The 16,522-nt window shown below is 45.2% G+C and overlaps 2 protein-coding genes across 2 annotated transcripts in view; one reads left to right on the plus strand and one right to left on the minus strand.

Annotated features, from left to right (window-relative positions):
- The window catches only part of TMCO4 (transmembrane and coiled-coil domains 4), a 114,116-nt gene that overhangs the window by 19,794 nt on the left and 77,800 nt on the right, over window positions 1–16,522 (minus strand). The window lies entirely within an intron of this gene.
- LOC307222185 (neuroblastoma suppressor of tumorigenicity 1) overlaps window positions 1–16,522 on the plus strand; it is a 32,591-nt gene that overhangs the window by 8,799 nt on the left and 7,270 nt on the right. The window contains exon 2 of the mRNA XM_079987361.1: window positions 16,145–16,339. Within this exon, the coding sequence (XP_079843487.1) occupies window positions 16,173–16,339 (167 nt within the window). The 5' untranslated portion in view covers window positions 16,145–16,172. The remainder of the gene's footprint in view (window positions 1–16,144; window positions 16,340–16,522) is intronic.

Consider the following 16,522-nt stretch of genomic DNA (forward strand, 5'->3'; position numbering starts at 1 on the left):
TTTAGATACGTTTATTTCAATCCTTACAAAAGAAAATTTAATTTAGCCTAATAATTATCTAAAAAATAATAATAGGTTTTTCATCTTATATTTAAATTATCTTCATGATTTACTTCATCTATTTTGATGGTGCCAATTTGTCTAAAATCAAGCATCCTGCTTAACATTCATACAGTTTACAATGTTTTTGCAGATAAAGCTTAAATTTTTTCCAGTCCTCTTCAACGATTTCTTCTCCCAGGTCTTGGATTCTGCCAGTCATCTCAGCCAGTTCCATGTAGTTCATCAGTTGCATCTGCCTTTCTTCCAGTGTGGGTAGATCTTGGGTTTTCCAGTGTTTAGCAATAAGTATCCTTGCTGCTGTTGTTGCATACATGAAAAAAGTTCGATCTTTCTTTAACACCCCTTGGCCGACAATACCCAAAAGGAAGGCCTCTGGTTTCTTAAGGAAGGTATACTTAAATACCTTTTTCAGCTCATTATATATCATTTCCCAGAAGACCTTCACCTTAGGACAGGTCCACCAAAGGTGAAAGAACGTTCCTTCATTTTCCTTACATTTCCAACACTTATTATCAGACAAGTGGTATATTTTTGCAAGTTTGACTGGGGTCATGTACCATCTATATATCATTTTCATTACATTTTCTTTCAAAGCATTACATGCAGTAAAATTCAACCCAGTAGTCCACAACTTTTCCCAGTCCTCAAACATAATATTATACCCTATGTCCTGTGCCCACTTTATCATAGCCGATTTAACCGTTTCATCTTGTGTGCTCCATTTTAACAGCAAGTTGTACATTCTTGAAAGTACCTTAGTCTTAGGCTCTAGCAATTCCGTTTCTAATTTTGATTTTTCCACCTGGAATCCTAATTTTTTATCAAGTTTAAAAACTTCTTTAATCTGGGCGTAGTGTAACCAATCTCGCACTTTCATTTTCTCCTGACTCTGCAATGGAGGCAACTTTCAATTGTCTCTTGGCAATTGCCTACGTAAATTTAGGTTCTATCTGGAGACAGCATCTTCATCAATGCAGTTAAAACAAAAATAAAAGCAGAGGGCATGGATGGCCACCTATTTTTAAACATTTTTTATTTTTAAAAAGGTTTGTTTTCGTGCTGGGTTCACGCTGTGCAGGGCGACATTAACTGGGACTGATGTCAAGAATTTCTGTCCTGTAAGGACCTGGTTGAGGTACGGCATGGAGATTAATTTGCTGACTTGTGATGTTCGGCAAAATCAAGTATATGTAGACATATTAAAAGAAGTCTAATGTGACTTTTTTTTAATTGGGGGGGAATTAATGCTCGGCTTCTGTGGTGCTCATACCCAGTGGCGTAGCGTGGGGGGTGCAGGGGGGGCTGGCTGCACTGGGCGCAACATCTGGGGGTTAGGGTTAGGGGGCGCAAATCCACGGGTTAGGGGGTGCAAATTACTTGCCTTGCCCCGGGTGCTGACAACCCACGCTACGCCACTGCTCATACCCTGTGTTAATTAATCTGGATTAATTTCTTGTTTTGAGATTCCGTTCCTGCAATTTATAAGGTCTCTTAGAAACCCAGCTTTGCCCCTTCTGTCACTCTTGTAGTGTGAGTCTTAGCAAGGTGTGGGAAAGGCTGTTTAGTCCAAAAGGCAAGTGATCTGGTATAATACACACTCTGCTGGAAAAATGCAACCTGTGCTGTTGATAGAAGTAGTGTGACTCATGCAACATGCTGGCGATTAATATACACAGAATAGTAAATTATACATTCTTTATCAACCTTCTGAGAAAAATACAAAACATTAAACAAAGCCACAGAGACTTGAGAACCACCCAGCCTAAGATGAACTTATAATGTCTGGTTTCAATAGATTTTTCAAATGCTTAAAGGTAAAGGTAAAGGGACCCCTGACCATTAGGTCCAGTTGTGACCGACTCTGGGGTTGCGGCGCTCATCTCGCTTTATTGGCCGAGGGAGCCAGCGTACAGTTTCTGGGTCATGTGGCCAGCATGACTAAGCCGCTTCTGGCGAACCAGAGCAGCGCACGGAAACGCCGTTTACCTTCCCGCCAGAGCGGTACCTATTTATCTACTTGCACTTTGACGTACTTTCGAACTGCTTGTTTGGCAGGAGCAGGGACCAAGCAACGGGAGCTCACCCCATCGTGGGGATTCGAACTGCCAACCTTCTGATCGGCAAGTCCTAGGCTCTGTGGTTTAACCAACAGCGCCACCCGCGTCCCCAATACGCACTCTAGCTGCCTCTTATTTACCAGCGTTAAGCTATCAGGTGCAGTCACTTACTAAATGCATTTGCTTGTCACCTCCCTGGTATTAAATGCCATTGCATGTTGCCCCTTTGAATACAGCCAGATGCCGCTGCATGTCGCCTGTCAAAGACTGCAGTGCGTTAAACACCATTGTGTTTTACCTGCCAAATCCTTTCAGGTCGTCGTGCAAATCCATGGCACTTACCAGCTGCAGCACCAGTATTTGATCAATATTTGATGGCGCCGCCTTTAAAAGGTTGTTCGTGGGAAGTCCTGGAGAGATGCTTACAGCCTGACTTTCGCCTGAAGCATCCCTAGAAGCAAAACGTCTCGCTGAGATTTTGCCTTTTGCACAGACACTTTTAAGACCATCTAGTTCTTGGGAGAAAAGCAATGACAAACCTAGACAGCATCTTAAAAAGCAGAGCCATCACCTTGCCAACAAAGGTCCGTATAGTTAAAGCTATGGTTTTCCCAGTAGTGATGTATGGAAGTGAGAGCTGGACCATAAAGAAGGCTGATCGCCGAAGAATTGATGCTTTTGAATTATGGTGCTGGAGGAGACTCTTGAGAGTCCCATGGACTGCAAGAAGATCAAACCTCTCCATTCTTAAGGAAATCAGCCCTTAGTGCTCACTGGAAGGACAGATCCTGAAGCTGAGGCTCCAATATTTTGGCCACCTCATGAGAAGAGAAGACTCCCTGGAAAAGACCCTGATGTTGGGAAAGATGGAGGGCACAAGGAGAAGGGGACGACAGAGGATGAGATGGCTGGACAGTGTTCTCGAAGCTACCAACATGAGTTGGACCAAACTGTGGGAGGCAGTGGAAGACAGGAGTGCCTGGCGTGCTCTGGTCCATGGGGTCACAAAGAGTCGATCACGACTAAACGACTAAACAATAGTTCCGTCCAGCACATGTTTAACCTGAAGCACAAAAGAGGGCACTGTGCGCATAAAATCTGCTTGTGCTGATTTGTAAATATTGATGTAGGTTTAGAAAGAAGATCTGTCCTTTAAATGGAAATGTAATACATCTCACCGCGACAGGGAGTATTTATGACTGGTATACTGGTGGCTAACTGTTGATGAGCAACACAGTGGCGTAGCGTGGGGGGTGCAGGGGGGGCCGGCCGCACCGGGCGCAACATCTGGGGGTTAGGGTTAGGGGGTGCAAATCCACGGGTTAGGGGGTGCAAATCCACGGGTTGGGGGGCACAAATTACTTGCCTTGCCCCGGGTGCTGACAACCCACGCTACGCCACTGGAGCAACATCAAGGCATCTGTCAAGTTTTCATTCTTTAGGGTCATAGAATCATAGAATTGTAGGGTAGGAAGGGACCCAAAAGGCCCTGAAATGGAGGACTGCCCCCCAACAGCCATTCTGGCTGTCAAATTGAGGGGAGGGTAACCTTGTCCTTTGCCCCAGGCAGCAAAACATCCTGAGGCAAAGGACAATGCATTTATAGACCTGTTGTACCACTTTTAACAGTCGTGGAGAATCCTGGGAACCATAATAATAATAATAATAATAATAATAATAATAATAATAATTTATTTGTACCCCACCCATCTGGCTGGGTTTCCGCAGCCACTCTGGGCAGCTTCCAACAAAGATTAAAAATACATCAAAATGCCACACATTAAAAACTTCCCTGATGTCTTCTAAAAGTCAGGTAGTTGTTTATTTCCTTGACATCTGTTGGGAGGGCGTTCCACAGGGTGGGTGCCACTACCGAAAAGGCCCTCTGCCTGGTTCACTGTAGCTTTGCTTCTTGCAGTGAGGGAACCGCCAGAAGGCCCTCGGCGCTGGACCTCAGTGTCCGGGTAGAACGATGGGGGTGGAGACATTCCTTCAGACATATTGGACCGAGGCTGTTTAGGGCTTTAAAGGTCATCACCAACACTTTGAATTGTGCTTGGAAACGTACTGGGAGCCAATGTAGGTCTCAGCGGCCACTCCCAGTCACCAGTCTAGCTGCCACATTCTGGATTAGTTGTAGTTTCTGGGTCCCCTTCAAAGGTAGCCCCACGTAGAGCGCATTGCAGTAGTCCAAGTGGGAGATAACCAGAGCATGCACCACTCTGGCGAGTAGTTTGGGTGTTGGGGATTGTACCTCGGTGAGATCAGCGCTGTTAAGAAATTGCCATTCTCAGGATTCTCCATGACCGTTAAAGTGGCGTCATGGTGTTTTAAATGTACGCCACACTCCTGCAGGATTAAGCGACGCCAGAATGAGGATATTTTAGCAGCTCTGGGATAGGAGCACAGGAAACCTTCACACCAAATCTGAGCCTAAGTATAATGGTATCTCGGGTTAAGAACTTACTGTATTTTTCTCTCTATAACACGCACCTGACCATAACACGCACATAGTTTTTAGAGGAGGAAAATCCGTAGGCATGCCACCCGTAGGCATTCCCTCCATAACACGCACAGACATTTCCCCTTACTTTTTAGGAGGAAAAAAGTGAGTGTTATGGTGCAAAAAATACGGTAATTCGTTCTGGAGGTCCGTTCTTAACCTGAAACTGTTCTTAACCTGAGGTACCACTTTAGCTAATGGGGCCTTCAGCTGCCGCCGAGCGATTTCTGTTCTCATCCCGAGGTAAAGTTCTTAACCCAAAGTACTATTTCTGGGTTAGCGGAGTCTGTAACCTGAAGGGTCTATAACCTGAAGCGTCTGCAACCCGAGGTACCACTGTATTATAGTTGCCCTGGCTTCCTGGGGTTTCTTTCCCAGCCCTCCCTAGCGATGCTAAGGATTTGAACCCGGGACCTTCTGCGTACAAAGCAGGTGCTCTTCTGCTGAGCCAGGGGCCCTTTGCAGCTCGCTGTTCTGGACCCACTCGGGGTTAGGAAACAAGACCTTCTGGAGAAGCTCAAGGGCATGAGCAGAGTCTTCAACAGGATCAGGCCAGGGGCCCATCTAGCCCAGAATCCTGTTCTCATGGTGGCCAACTAGATGCCTCTGAGAAACTCTCAAGCAGGAACTGAATACAAAAGCCCTCTCCCTTCCCAGGGCTTCCAGAAACTGTCACTCAGAAGCATCACTGATATAGTCCTTTCCTCCATGAATTCGCCTCATCCTCTTTTAACGCCATCCAAGTTGGTGGCCATCAACGTTTCCTGTTGCAGCGAGTTCCACAGTCTGACTACACGCTGCCTGAAGAAGTCCTGTATTTTATCTGTCCCGAGACAAACTTCTGTTGCATCCCGGACAGCGTTTGAAAACTCCCATTGTTCTAGGCGAATTTTGCAACTGGGAATTTCATGAGCGTGAGCAGTTTCTAAGCTCTGGGAGCGGTGCTGCGCCTAAGATTTCAGATTAATTGATTGTGATTTTATATAAACTGTGTTATTTTTACTGTTGTTAGCCACTCCGAGCCCAGCTTCGGCTGGAGAGGGCGGGATATAAATAAATTTATTATTATTATTATTATTATTATTATTATTATTATTATTATTATTACTGCAGAGTGGAAGGAAAGGAGGACCTTTTTCTGCCTCCCCACTTCCAGCTACTCTCTGAAGACTGGAGAAGAGATCCTCTTAAGAATATTAGGGGGGTGGGCAGGGGAAGTATGGCTTTGGCTTTCTGCAGTCTTCAGATGAGGACTAGACCATGTGAAAAATGAATATAAGATTTCAACTGCAGCTTTGTATTCTTGTTATTGTGGGACGCGGGTGGCGCTGTGGGTAAAAGCCTCAGCGCCTAGGGCTTGCCGATCGAAAGGTCAGCGGTTCGAAACCCCGTGGCGGGGTGCGCTCCCGCTGCTCGGTCCCAGCGCCTGCCAACCTAGCAGTTCGAAAGCACCCCCGGGTGCAAGTAGATAAATAGGGACCACTTACTGGTGGGAAGGTAAACGGCGTTTCCGTGTGCTGCGCTGGCTCGCCAGATGCAGCTTTGTCACGCTGGCCACGTGACCCGGAAGTGTCTCCGGACAGCGCTGGCCCCCGGCCTCTTGAGTGAGATGGGCGCACAACCCCAGAGTCTGTCAAGACTGGCCCGTACGGGCAGGGGTACCTTTACCTTTACCTATTCTTGTTATTTAAAAAAAAGCTCGCCTAGACATTCCATTGTTGCTCCCATAACCTGGGTTTAAGGAGCCATTTAGCTCCTACCTTTCCTATCTCAGTTTCTAACACTGATCCTGAATCTAGGGACAGTCCCAGATTTGAGCGGATCCCGGAATGTCCCACTTTTCCTTAGGTAAAGGTAAAGGGACCCCTGACCATTGTTCAGGCGTGGCCGACTCTGGGGTTGAGGCGCTCATCTCGCTTTATTGGCCGAGGGAGCCGGCGTACAGCTTCCGGGTCATGGGGCCAGCATGACTAAGCCGCTTCTGGCGAACCAGAGCAGCGCATGGAAACACCGTTTACCTTCCCGCCGGAGCGGTACCTATTTATCTACTTGCACTTGGACTTGCTTTTGGACTGCTAGGTTGGCAGGAGCAGGGACCGAGCAATGGGAGCTCACCCCGTCGCGGGGATTCGAACCGCCAACCTTCTGATCGGCAAGTCCTAGGCTCTGTGGTTTAACCCACAGCGCCACCCGCGTCCCATACTCGCTTTTCCTTAGGACACCCCTATTTTCATTGGAGAAATGTTGGAGGAGTTATGCAACCCCCCGAGACAACCTTTAGAAGACGTCTGAAGGCAGCCCTGTATAGGGAAGTTTTAAAAAAATATTTAATGTTTTATTATGTTTTATACATATGTTGGAAGCCGCCGAGAGTGGCTGGGGCAACCCAATCAGATGGGCATGATAGAAATACAACAACAATAGAATAGGATGTCGCTGTTTTCATCAGAAAAAGGTTGGAAGGTATGCACTTAGTGCAACATCCCAAAGCCCTTTCCAGTGCCTGTATGGTGACATTTCCACCAGATCATCCCAAGTGTAGGAGTTGTTGCTTTCAATGTTGTCCTCTTTCCCCTGAGAGCTCCAGGCCTGCTTACATCATCTGTCCGTGCGGGTCTGAGCTCGCATGACAGAAGGGAGATCTTTATAAACAAGGCTCAGGGAAAGATTGGGAGGGTGGTGATTGAGGGCTGCTCATGGCTTTGCGCCTTGGCTGGCGTACAAGGGCGGTTGGGCAAGAGTCCGTGTCGATACATGTCTGTTTGGGTACCCAGTTGCATCTTGCCTGTGTACCCGAGACCGGTTTTCTGCCGGTGCCAATGTGGAGTACAAAATCCTCTTGGGGCAAGTCTGTGCAGGGAACCCCGGCTTGACATCTCGGAGCAAAGACTTGCAAGTGGCTGGTTTGTTTTTTTAAAGGGCACGAGCTTGCAAAGCCGAGAAAAAAATAATGAACGAGTCCTTTTAAAAACACGTCTTGTAGCTGAGCAACGTTGAAAATGGTGTGAGATGTTAACATGCAAAATCAAGAAGAGCCAGAGAGTTTACCAAGTCTACGATATCTTGTACAGTGGTACCTCGGGTTAAGTACTTAATTCGTTCTGGAGGTCCATTCTTAACCTGAAACTGTTCTTAACTTGAAGCACCACTTTAGCTAATGGGGCCTCCTGCTGCTGCCACGCCGCCAGAGCACAATTTCTGTTCTCATCCTGAAGCAAAGTTCTTAACCTGAAGCACTATTTCTGGGTTAGCAGAGTCTGTAACCTGAAGCGTATGTAACCCGACGTACCACTGTAATATTATAAGACCACAAGAAGAACTTGCTGGATCGGTTTGTCTAATCCTCTTTTTAGGCCACCTCGGTTGGTGGATGTTTCCCACTTCTTGTGGAAGTGAGTTAAAAATCTGTCCTAAATCCTCCCACATCCAGGTTCACGGAGTATACCCAAGTTCTGATGTTATAAGAGAGGGAGAAAAAAACCCTTTCTCTATCCGTTTTCGCCATGCTGCGCATAATTTTATAAATTTCTATAATTTCACCTCTTACCTTTTCTCTGAACCAAAACACTCCAGCTGCAGAGGGTGTTAATGGAGGAGATTCATAAGGACCAGGCAGGCTTTCTCCCAGGAAGACACTTATCAGATAATGTAAGGAACATAATTGATATTATGGAACTGCTAACTAAATATTAACACGAAGGCAGTCCTGATTTTTGTGGATGCGGAGAAAGCCTTTGATAATATTTCTTGGAAGTTCATGAAGAAGAATCTCCATGGGATGGGGGTAGGCCAAAGGTTTGAAAATGGTATAAGTGCAATATATTCTGAACAAAAGGCTAAGTTAATTGTAAATAATGTGGTTACTGATGAACTATCCATAGAAAAAGGGACACGGCAGGGGTGCCCGATATCCCCATTACTTTTTATATCAGTCCTGGAGGTTTTGTTGAACATGATCAGGGGGGACCAGCTGGTAAAAGGAGTTCAGGTCGGAGCTAAACATTATAAATTGAAGGCATTTGCAGATGACCTAGTATTGACGTTACAAGAGCCAGACACTAGTACAAAAAGAGTTTTAGAGTTAATTCAATTCTTTGGCCAGGTGGCAGGATTCAAGCTGAACAAACAAAAAACTAAAGTTCTGGAAAAAAACTTAACAAATGTTGAAAGAGAGAGATTCCAAAATGAAACTGGGTTAATGGTGGCAAAGAAAGTAAAATATTTGGGGATTAACATGACATCTAAAAATGTGAATTTATTTAAAGACAATTATGACAAATGTTGTACAGAGGTAAAGAAAGATCTAGAAATATGGTCGAATTTGAAGCTTTCCTTGTTAGGCCGAATTGCAGTGATTAAAATGAATGTATTGCCTAGAATGTTATTTTTGTTTCAGACATTACAAATTGTGGATAAACTGGATTGCTTCAAGAAGTGGCAGAAAGATATATCTAAATTTATCTGGCAGGGCAAAAAGCCCAGAATAAAATTTAAGATACTTACTGACATTAAAGAAAGAGGGGGGTTTGCCCTGCCGGATTTGAGACTGTATTATGAATCGGCAGCTTTCTGCTGGTTGAAAGATTGGCTACTTCTTGAGAATGCAGATATTCTGGATTTGGAAGGATTTGATAATAGGTTTGGTTGGCATGCATATTTATGGTACGACAAGGTCAAAGTACATAAGGGTTTTAAAAACCATATTGTTAGGAAAGCATTATATAATGTTTGGATTCGGTACAAAGATTTGTTGGAAAATAAAACTCCTAGGTGGTTATCACCTATGGAGGCTAAGGAGGTGAAGAAACTTAATATGGAATCCAAATGGCCAAAATACTTTAGAACAAGAAAGCGGTGAATTTAAACTACAGAGTTTTGAGAAATTAAAGCCCAAGGTGCGAGATTGGCTTCATTATTATCAAATAATGGAAACTTTTAAACAAGACAGGAAAATTGGCTTCCAGGTGGAGAAATTGAAATTGGAAACAGAATTGTTAGAACCCAATACTAAGAATGTATCAAGAATGTATAATTTGTTGCTGAAGTGGAATACAATAGATGAGACAGTTAAATCAGCCATGATTAAATGGGCACAGGACGTTGGACATGACATTATGTTTGCTGACTGGGAACAGTTATGGACCACCGGTATTAAATTTATGGCATGTAATGCCCTAAGAGAAAATATTATGAAAATGATTTACAGGTGGTACACGACCCCAGTTAAGCTTGCGAAGATTTATCATCTGCCCAACAATAAATGTTGGAAATGTAATGAGACTGAAGGTACCTTCTTTCACCTTTGGTGGACCTGCCCAAAGATTAAAGCCTTCTGGGAAATGATTTATAATGAAATTAAGAAGGTACTTAAATGTACTTTTCACAAGAAACCAGAGGCATTTCTCTTGGGCATGGTCGGCCAATTGGTGTCAAGGAAGGATAGGACTTTTTTTATGTACGCCACTACAGCAGCAAGGATTCTTCTAGCAAAGTATTGGAAGACACAAGAACTCCCCACACTGGAAGAATGGCAGACGAAAGTGATTGACTTTATGGGATTGGCAGAAATGACTGGCAGAATCCGTGACCAAGAGAAGGAGACGGTGGAGGAAGACTGGAAGAAGTTTAAAGCTTATCTTAAGAACTGTTATAATATTGATGAGTGCTAAAATGTCAAGGGGAAGGAAGATGCAGAATTGCAGCTGAAAATGTTATTTAAGGTGAAATTGAGAAAGATAACAAATTTAAATTTAATTGGCTAAAAGGGTTGCTGAAAAATTGTAAAACAAGGATGCAAAAAAGGTGAGGTATGGGGAAGTCCGAGAAAGGAGGCTTATGAAAATGAGGTTAAGAATTTATATTTGTGTGTTTGTTTGTATTGGTGGATGTTTTTATGTCGTTGTTATTGTTTTGTTTTAAAATTGGAAAATTAATAAAAATTATTATAAAAAAAAACAAAACAAAACACTCCAGCTGCTTCAACCTTTCCTCATAAGGGAGTCGCTCCACACCCACCCACCCTTGTTAAAATTTTGGGTTTCCCTTTCTTCAGAACCTTTTCCAACTCTACAATATCCATTTTGTACACGATATTCATAGAATCTCAGAATTGGAAAGTTGGAAGGGCACTCCAAGACTCATCTAGTCTGATCCCATGCGATGCAGGAATCACAGCAAATGGGGATGTACCACAGATTTTGTATAACGGCATTGCAATAGTGGCTGTTTCAATTTCAATTTCTTTCCCAATGGTTATGGGTTTCATAGTACTCCTGAGAACCAATGGCACGCATTCTTTATGTTAGAAAGTGACAGTGCCTTCCCAACACTACGGTCAGATCAAAATGCTTTTGATCACATAGTAGTAATAGAGGCAGTAAAGGCAAGTGAAGGTCTAAGTTTAGGGATGATTTTACAGTGTGCAAATCATGCGTTGAGGATGGCGTCTTCTTAATTGCCGCAACAGAGCTTGTCCAAAACTTTCTCTTTCCTTCTGTTGACCATAACATGCCAGAACCAAAGGAGCTCACTAATTACAGCGGTGCCTCGCAAGACGAAATTAATCCGTTCCGTGAGGCTCTTCGTATAGCGGTTTTTTCGTCTTGCGAAGCAAGCCCATTGACAGCTTAGCGGATTAGCGCTATTAGCGGTTTAGCGGCTTTTAGCGATCAGCTGTTAAGCGGCTTATCAGCGGATCAGCTGATAAGCGGCTTAGCGGCTTAGGAAAAGGGGGGGAAAGGGGAAAAAACCCGCAGGAACTCGCAAGACATATTCGTCTTGCGAAGCAAGCCCATAGGGAAATTCGTTTTGCGAAGCGCCTCCAAAACGGAAAACCCTTTCGTCTAGCGGGTTTTCCGTCTTGCGAGGCGTTCGTCTTGCGGGGCACCACTGTAATCAGCTAAAGCTCTGGTTAGTTGATTTACTGCCTTAAAGCTGGCCAATGACGTTTTGAGGACACTGTCTTTTTAACACTGGATTGTTTTATTTGATGTTTTAATGCAGGCATAGGCAAACTCGGCCCTCCAGATGTTTTGGGACTACAACTCCCACCATCCCTGACCACTGGTCCTGTTAGCTAGGGATGATGGGAGTTGTAGTCCCAAAACAGCTGGAGGGCCGAGTTTGCCTATGCCTGTTTTAATGTGTTCTAAACAGCTTTGAATTTCCCCCCTTAAAAATATAAAGTGGTGTGGATAATAATAATAATCATAATATACCACCTCATTCCTGGGAGAAAGGATGGAATAAAAATAAAAATGGACTACAATAGTACCTTGGTTTACAACCATAACCCGTTCCGGAGGGACGTTTGTAAACCAAAACAGGTTGTAACCCAAGGCACGCTTTCGCCAATGAGGCCTCCAAAAAAATTTTGTTCGTAATCCCCCAAAAATGGTTTCGGGATACGCACTTCCGGGTTTGACGCGTTTGTAATCCAAAACGTATGCAAACCAAGGTACCACTGTATTTGGCAGGATGAAGAGACGTATTACCACTATCTCAAAACACCTGAAAAATTATCAGCCCCACGTAAATTATTTCAAATTCATTTTATTTTTTGAGATGGTGATATTGCTTCCCTTCATGCTGGCGAAGAGCCAGTTTCTTCACATTCTGCTGGTACTAAAGGCAGAAGAGCATCCCAGGAAGATTTTTCTTTGGTCAGTTGGCAACCAGGGATGCTAACGTGAATAAAATGTGGGGGGGGGCAGGTAAACCCCACCCTGCATATAGGTCAAATGATGTTCCTAAGGGATCTAAAGGGATGGAAGTGAAGAACAGAGGTAAAGGAGAATTAAATAACAAAAGAAGTGTGGTTTAGGTGGTGGAAGTCTCTTAAGATATTTTAATTAAGATTTGTATTTTATAATGTGTGTAAGTGTAATTCTGGAATTACTGTTTATGGAAAACAGCATTTCCTTTTTTCCTTTTTTCGTTTCTTCTTACTCTCTATCTTCTTTCACAGTTTATGTTTGGCAAATATGTAAATAATTATGTTTTTGCAGATATGCCTGGAAATTTGATTGTATTATTCAGTAAAGTTATATTTTAATTTTTTTTAAAAGGTCACATGATGCAGCACATGCACACTATTTGAATGGCAATGCTCATTAATCTTTTTGGGGGGCGGCCCCCTCAAATATTTTATGGGGGGGGGGGCGTGGAGGGACCTCAACCCCTAGGAGTTGGCTCCTATGTTGGCCACCGTCTTCCCCCAAATAGATTTTACACCAGAACTTCCTAGTTTGTCTTGCCCTGGAGCTCCACCTACTGGCCACACTCTGAAATATCGGCTTTCTGTTAGAAACATGGAAAACTGCCCCATGCACACACTAACTGGCGGTGTTTCTCCAGGGGTTTGGGGCAGGGGGTCTCTGGAGATGCCAGAGATTGCACCTGGGACCTTCTGTATGCAAATCAGATGCTCTGCCCCGAGCTACAGCCCTGTCCCGACAGAACAGATACTTCAGAATACCAGTTGCCAGCAGGGGAGAATAGCTCCTGTGTTCGAATCCTGCTCTTGGGTTTCCCAGAAGAGGCATCTGGTCGGGCCCTGTGAGAACAGGATGCTGGACTAGATCAGCAGGACTCTTCTTCTATTCTTACTGCCCTAATCAACTCGCCAGCAAGCAATTTCCACTCGCCCATGGCGACTCCAGATCAAGTCCTTCATTGTTGTTGTTTAGTCATTTAGTTGTGTCCGACTCTTTGTGACCCCATGGACCAGAGTACGACAGACACTCCTGTCTTCCACTGCCTCCCGCAGTTTGGTCAAACTCATGCTGGTAGCTTCGAGAACACTGTCCAACCATCTCGTCCTCTGTCGTCCCCTTCTCCTTGTGCCCTCCATCTTTCCCAACATCAGGGTCTTTTCCAGGGAGTCTTCTCTTCTCATGAGGTGGCCAAAGTACTGGAGCCTCAGCTTCAGGAACTGTCCTTCCAGTGAGCACTCAGGGCTGATTTCCTTCAGAATGGATAGGTTTGATCTTCTTGCAGTCCATGGGACTCTCAAGAGTCTCCTCCACCACCAGAATTCAAAAGCATCAATTCTTCAGCGATCAGCCTTCTTTATGGTCCAGCTCTCACTTCCATACATCACTACTGGGAAAACCATAGCTTTAACTAACCGGACCTTTGTTGACAAGGTGATGTCTCAGCTTTTTAAGATGCTGTCTAGGTTTGTCATTGCTTTTCTCCCAAGATCACTGCCTTGCCGTGGCGAAGGGGCTTGAATAACTCAGAGAAGCTATGAGCTATGCCGTGCAGGGCCACCCAAGATGGACAGGTCATAGTGGAGAGTTTAGACCAAACGTGATCCACCTGGAGCAGGAACCGGCAAGCCACTCCAGTATCCCTTCCAAGAAAACTCCATGGACAAAGTCCTTCACTACAAGTTTGTTTTAGGTGGCGAGTTGGTGAAATGGAAGGGAACTGTAGTTTAGAAGGGAGTTTCCTGCTCTGATGGTCTAACCTGCCCGACTAAAATGCCTAAATCAAATATTTCTCTTCCGTACCAAACTGTATTACATTCCTACGCACAGTATTTCAGGAACCAGAATGTGTTTCTTTACAGCACCGTCTATTCCACAGGTAAGATTAAGAATCTCCTAGCACAAAAGACTTCCTTCACCGGAGGTTTTTAAGCAGAGGTTGGAAGATCATTTACCAGGCATTCTTTAGCTGTGGTTCCTGCATCGCAAGGGGTTGGATTGGGTGAACTTTGGGGGTCCCATGCAACTCTGCAACTCTACGACTCTGTGATATAATATTGATATAATATTAATACCTTGAATTTCTGCTTAACCCTCAAGAAAGAAGGGCATTTTTGCTGGCCAAGTTTAATTCAAATCCATCCAACCTCCTTTGGGGAAGGTTCTCAGGCAGGGTGGAAGGAGAAAGAACTTGCCCATGTGAAGACCACCTGGTGGAAACCCTTACACACATGGTTTTCAGTTGTAAACTACCGTATTTTTCGCCCCATAGGACGCACTGGCCCATAGGATGCACCAAGTTTTTTTGGGGGGAAATAAAGAAAAAAATTTTTATTTCCCCCCCAGGCGCTTGTGGGGCCGGCAGCAGGGAGAAGCGCTCTTCTCCCCGCCGCCCGCCTGCAGACCAGGTCCGGGGACAGCAGGAGGACGCGCTGCACCTCCCAGCTGTCCCCAGAGCTTGCGGGGCTGGCGGCCGGGAGAAGCACGCGTCTCCCCACCGTCAGCCTCCAAACCACATCGGGAGACAGCGGGGTGGCGGCGTTCTGTCTCCCCGCTGTCCCCCGACCTTGTGGGACTGGTGCTGTGGCTCTCCTGAAGCCTGGAGAGCGAGAGGGGTCGGTGCACACCGACCCCTCTCGCTCTCCAGGCTTCAGCGAAAGCCTGCATTTGCCCCATAGGACGCACACGCATTTCCCCTTCATTTTTGGAGGGGAAAAAGTGCATCCTATAGGGCGAAAAATACGGTATATGCTGATCTCCGCCAGCAATTTCTAGATCAACTCTGCATCCCCAAATGGAAACCAGAGTCAGAGGTCATACATTTTCTATTACTGGGGAATGATCAGGAGCTCACCAAGTTAGTGGCTAAATATCTCTCTTTGGGGTTTTTTGTCGACGAAATACACTGCAGACGTCTGATCTCCCTGGAGACCTAGAGATGTGACAATAGACTGCTCTGCCTCCTTTCTTTTAGCAAATGTTTTGTGCCACTGGGGAAGTGGTAATTCTGTATTGATTTGTTTTGGATGTTGTATGTGATGCCAATAAAGGTTTTATGATACGATACGAGGTTGTTGTTGTTTAGTCATTTAGTCATGTCGCGACTCTTCGTGACCCCCTGGACCAGAGCACGCCAGGCACTTCTGTCTTCCACTGCCTCCCGCAGTTTGGTCAAACTCATGCTGGTAGCTTCGAGAACACTGTCCAACCATCTCGTCCTCTGTCATCCCCTTCTCCTTGTGCCCTCCATCTTTCCCAACATCAGGGTCTTTTCCAGGGAGTCTTCTCTTCTCATGAGGTGGCCAAAGTATTGGAGCCTTAGCTTCAGGATCTGTCCTTCCAGTGAGCACTCAGGGCTGATTTCCTGAAGAATGGAGAAGTTTGATCTTCTTCCAGTCCATGGGACTCTCAAGAATCTCCTCCAGCACCATAATTCATGAGCATCAATTCTTCGGCGATCAGCCTTCTTTATGGTCCAGCTCTCACTTCCATACATCACTACTGGGAAAACCATCGCTTAAACTAGGCGGACCTTTGTTGGCAAGGTGATTTCTCTGCTTTTTAAGATGCTGCCTAGGTTTGTCATTGCTCTTCTCCCAAGAAGCAGGCGTCTTTTAATTTTGTGGCTGCTGTCACCATCTGCAGTGATCATGGAGCCCAAGAAAGTAGTGGTAATTCTGTACTGATTTGTTTTGGATGTTGTAGGTGATGCCAATAAAGGTTTTACGATATGATACGATACGAATATATAATGCAGGTTTTTCTGGTGTTCTGACGCTTCTTATCCTTCTCAAACCCCTTTTCCCCAGTTCTAGGATTTCGTCGGAAAAGGCCAAGATGCTGAAGCTCCTGGTGACCACCCTCATCCCGGCCTTGATCCTGGCAGCGCCTCCTCCCATTAGCAAGCTGGCCCTCTTTCCGGACAAGAGCGCCTGGTGTGAGGCGAAGAACATCACCCAGATTGTTGGGCACAGCGGGTGCGAGTCCAAATCCATCCAGAACAGGTACAGTATTGGGCCAATGGATCCAACATCTCCAGATCTCCCATAGCCATCTTCCCCAAGCTGTGTCACACTCCCAACTTCCACTGTAGCCTTATTGGACTTTACCAATTGGTAGGGTGAGTGTTGCTCCCGGATGGGAGGAAGGAAGTCAAATGACACCGAGGGTTGGTTCAGAAAAAGAGT

Source organism: Podarcis cretensis (assembly GCF_951804945.1).
Source record: "Podarcis cretensis genome assembly, chromosome: 8".
In the NCBI taxonomy this organism is placed as follows: Eukaryota; Metazoa; Chordata; class Lepidosauria; order Squamata; family Lacertidae; genus Podarcis; species Podarcis cretensis.